At 39.3% G+C, this 3419-nt stretch overlaps 1 protein-coding gene across 1 annotated transcript in view; it reads left to right on the top strand.

Moving 5' to 3' along the window:
- Positions 1-2690, top strand: part of CDK7 (cyclin dependent kinase 7) — a 26856-nt gene extending 24166 nt beyond the window's left edge. Inside the window, exons 11-12 of the mRNA XM_018569173.1 lie at positions 1038-1185; positions 2534-2690. Of these exons, the coding sequence (XP_018424675.1) occupies positions 1038-1185; positions 2534-2562 (177 nt within the window). The 3' untranslated portion in view covers positions 2563-2690. The remainder of the gene's footprint in view (positions 1-1037; positions 1186-2533) is intronic.
- The last annotated feature ends 729 nt before the right edge of the window (positions 2691-3419 follow it).

The raw sequence follows: 3419 nt of genomic DNA, 5'->3' as shown, positions 1-3419 counted from the left end.
GGGATTCCCGTGTGGGGGTCGGGGTTCCCTCTTTGTTACCCCCGAGCCACACTCGGGAATACCAATGGATACGCGCTGAAATACGCCTCAAAGAAGCTCCTGTACTATTTTGGGCGTGGGGCGTTTTTCAGCGCGACAAATTGCGCTGAAATACGCCCAGGTGGGAACCATGTCCATTGCACTCAATAGGATTTCACTTGCTGAGCGTTTTTCAGCGCTGAAAAGCGCCCAGGTGTGAACCCAGTCTTAAACTATGCAATGAACTGAGCAATGCTTTACTAAGTAACTTCTGTGTTTTGTCTCTGATTGCATTTTATTACAATGTTAAAGTGAAGATTGTGTCTTTTTTTTTATTTTTATGCAGGGCATGTCCAACCTACCAGACTACGTTACCTTTAAAAGCTTTCCGGGAACACCACTTGATCAGATATTCACTGCTGCAGGAGATGACCTGCTAGAACTTTTACAGGGCTTATTCACATTCAATCCCTGTGCACGGTACACAGCCTCACAAGTAAGTCCTGAGCATTGACTCAAACATTTTCAACTATTTGACCATTATCTCCTCCCATTTTTTTTTTTTTTTTTATTCAACTATTTATAAAAGGTTTGAAGAGCAGATTTGCAGTGCATTGTGGGGATTTAGATGGAGCATCAGAATGCTTTTGTAAAAGTATGTCATTTTGGTTTTTCGAATGTTAAGCTTGTGTAGTCATAACATGTCTGTTATAAATGTAAATTTATATAGGAAGTATCAGTTTTGCTCTTCTGCTTTACAATATAAAATATACAGCAAATAATGAGTTGTGTGAAAATACTGAAGCTTTATAAATATTCTGCAGAAAGAGATATGCAGCCACGTCTTCATGTATGCCAGTCTTTTGCTGGATAACTCTTCAGGCAGTTGTCTTCCTTGTCTGGGGAATCTTTTAGACATATATAAAGGTTGCTATATGCAAACTTACTTTTCTTCTACTGCAGATATCTCGGCTTTCTTACAAATATATTCACCTTTTTTGTTTTGTTTTTTCCTATAGGCACTAAGGAAAAAATATTTTAGTAATAGACCAGCACCAACAGCTGGACATTTGCTGCCAAGACCAAACTGTTCCATAGAGGCATTAAAAGAACAACAAAACCTTACTCTAGGAATAAAGAGGAAGAGAGTGGAAGGTGCAGAGCAAAGTAAGTTTTTTCCAAACTTTATTTAGTTGCAGGTGATCACCATTCCCACTGTTGCCGTGCTTACTTGCCACTTCAACTACTTGGAGCAGAGTCTTTGTGGGATGCAAGTATCATTCTCCTTAATAGTGGCTGCTTTGTCTATCAGCTATACTTGCTACCTGCCGCCGGCTTCCTGATTGGCCGGGAAGCCTGCTCCATGTCATTTGGCCGGCTTAATGCTGATTGGCCGGGAAGCCGGCTCAATGCTGATTGGCTGGAAAGACGGCTTCACGACCAATCAGGAGGTGGGTCATTACCTGCTTCCTGATTGGCTGGGAAGCCTGCTCCATGCCGACTCAATGCCAATTGACTCGGAATCAAATACTCCATTGGACAAAACAAACGTTTGGACAATTTCTTGAGGGACTGTAATATCCAGGGATACCAGTATCCCTAAGAATGAGATGATGCGTGGACCTATATGGGTTGGACTTGATGGACGTATGTCTTTATTCACCCCCAAATACTATGTAACTATGTAAAATACTCGGTATCGGCACCAATACTAGTATTGGTGCCTGCCAACTTTAAAGTGTATCTAAACCCAAAAATCTAATATTTTGCAGCTTAATAGTCCTTGGATCGGGAGGCTGAATTGGCTTTATTTATTTTTACCTGGTGATTTTGCCAGTAATACCCATCCTGTCCTAGGGTGACAACAGTCACTCACCGTACTGTATCACACAACAGGAAACTGGATAGGACTAGAAGATCCAGCCCACTTTCCTCTTCTCCATAACGTTAAGGGGTCCTCCGAGATAGCTGTAATTGATAACAGTCCGCACAGGCAGAGAGCACAGGAAATTATCAGCTAACAAGATTTGATGGTATTTGTCCCTTTTATGAAACTGATAAAATAAAACATTTGCAATGGTATATTTAACAGACCAAAAAAGGGCAAATAAGAGAAGTCCATTGTTATTGTTTACATACTATTGGTATTGGTAACTTGATAATCTTGGTTGTCTTTCCTTTGTGCCGGTCTTCGACAGCTAGTAGACCGCCTAACAAGAATCTTCTAACCGAGTTGGAGAGTTTCTATTGTGTGATCATTGCAGACATTACTGGTTAATGGTTTATGAAAGGGGTTTGAAAATAGTCTTGATTGTAGCCATGCTTCCCTTCACCTCTCATTTATCACAGGTCACCAGTAGTAGGACATTTTTGAGAAATGTCTTTGTAACTTGAACTGACTGATGACCATCGCCTACAGGCTGACAGATGGCATGAGACCTACCATATAATTGTGTCCTTAGCATGATGCTCATTTTGGTTTACAAGTTAAATGCTGTTTTGTTTTATCTTTCAGAAGACATTGTAAAAAAGCTGAACTTTTGACAAGACTGGAACATATCTGCTGTATATAGAAATGCTGCTACGGACGCGATCATTGTAATATACTGTACATTATGGGGTTGCTTTTGACGGTAAAAGTATTTTTTGTGAATAAATCAGATTTTCCTTTTAAACTCCTGTGGATTGTACATTCCTCAAATTGTATTTTATATCTTGAATCCTGTTACTCATAAATATTCTGGTACTTCTCAAAAATACAAAAGCATTGAAGACCACTGGGACTCAAGTATTTATCAGAAGAAAGACATAACCGTGGTTTTGTTTGTAGCAACTTCAGTGTCAGGACAAAATGTTTCTTGATTTTTTATTGGTTGCATAAAGATCCAGGATGTTGCATACAACCATTGAATAAACATGTTCTGGAAGTCAAACTTGTGTATCAGAAGTGTAGAACCTACAGTATGTAGGTTTTAAATAACGTTTTTTATATTGATTTTTTGTTTTTATAACCTTGTATATGGATATGCGCAGTTAACAATTTGTAAAGTCCAAAAATTTATTTTGTGTCGCATTATGGTAGGAAGTTATAAATGCATTAACCAATTTTCCTGACCTCACATGATCAAAATGAGAACAATAAAAGTGTCATGTTCACACCTGGGTGTGTATTTATAATACGTTTGCAGAGCTGTTCACGCTGAACATCTGACATTTAGAATTGCACTGCATTGTGGCCACTAGCTGGAGACAAGGAGCATAGGTTTTTCCTATAGGTTTACCAAATAGAAATCTATAAAAAATGTTTGCGTATGTAAATTAGTCTTAAATTAACCTTCACTGACCTGGGCATCTAGCCATTATAGTAGTATTACACTCCCCCCCCCCCCCCCGCCCCTCGA

The sequence above is a fragment of the Nanorana parkeri genome, unplaced genomic scaffold (genome assembly GCF_000935625.1).
Source record: "Nanorana parkeri isolate BGI_ZX_2015 unplaced genomic scaffold, ASM93562v1 scaffold34, whole genome shotgun sequence".
Lineage (NCBI taxonomy): Eukaryota > Metazoa > Chordata > Amphibia > Anura > Dicroglossidae > Nanorana > Nanorana parkeri.
This window is presented reverse-complemented; position numbering and strand designations above follow the sequence as displayed.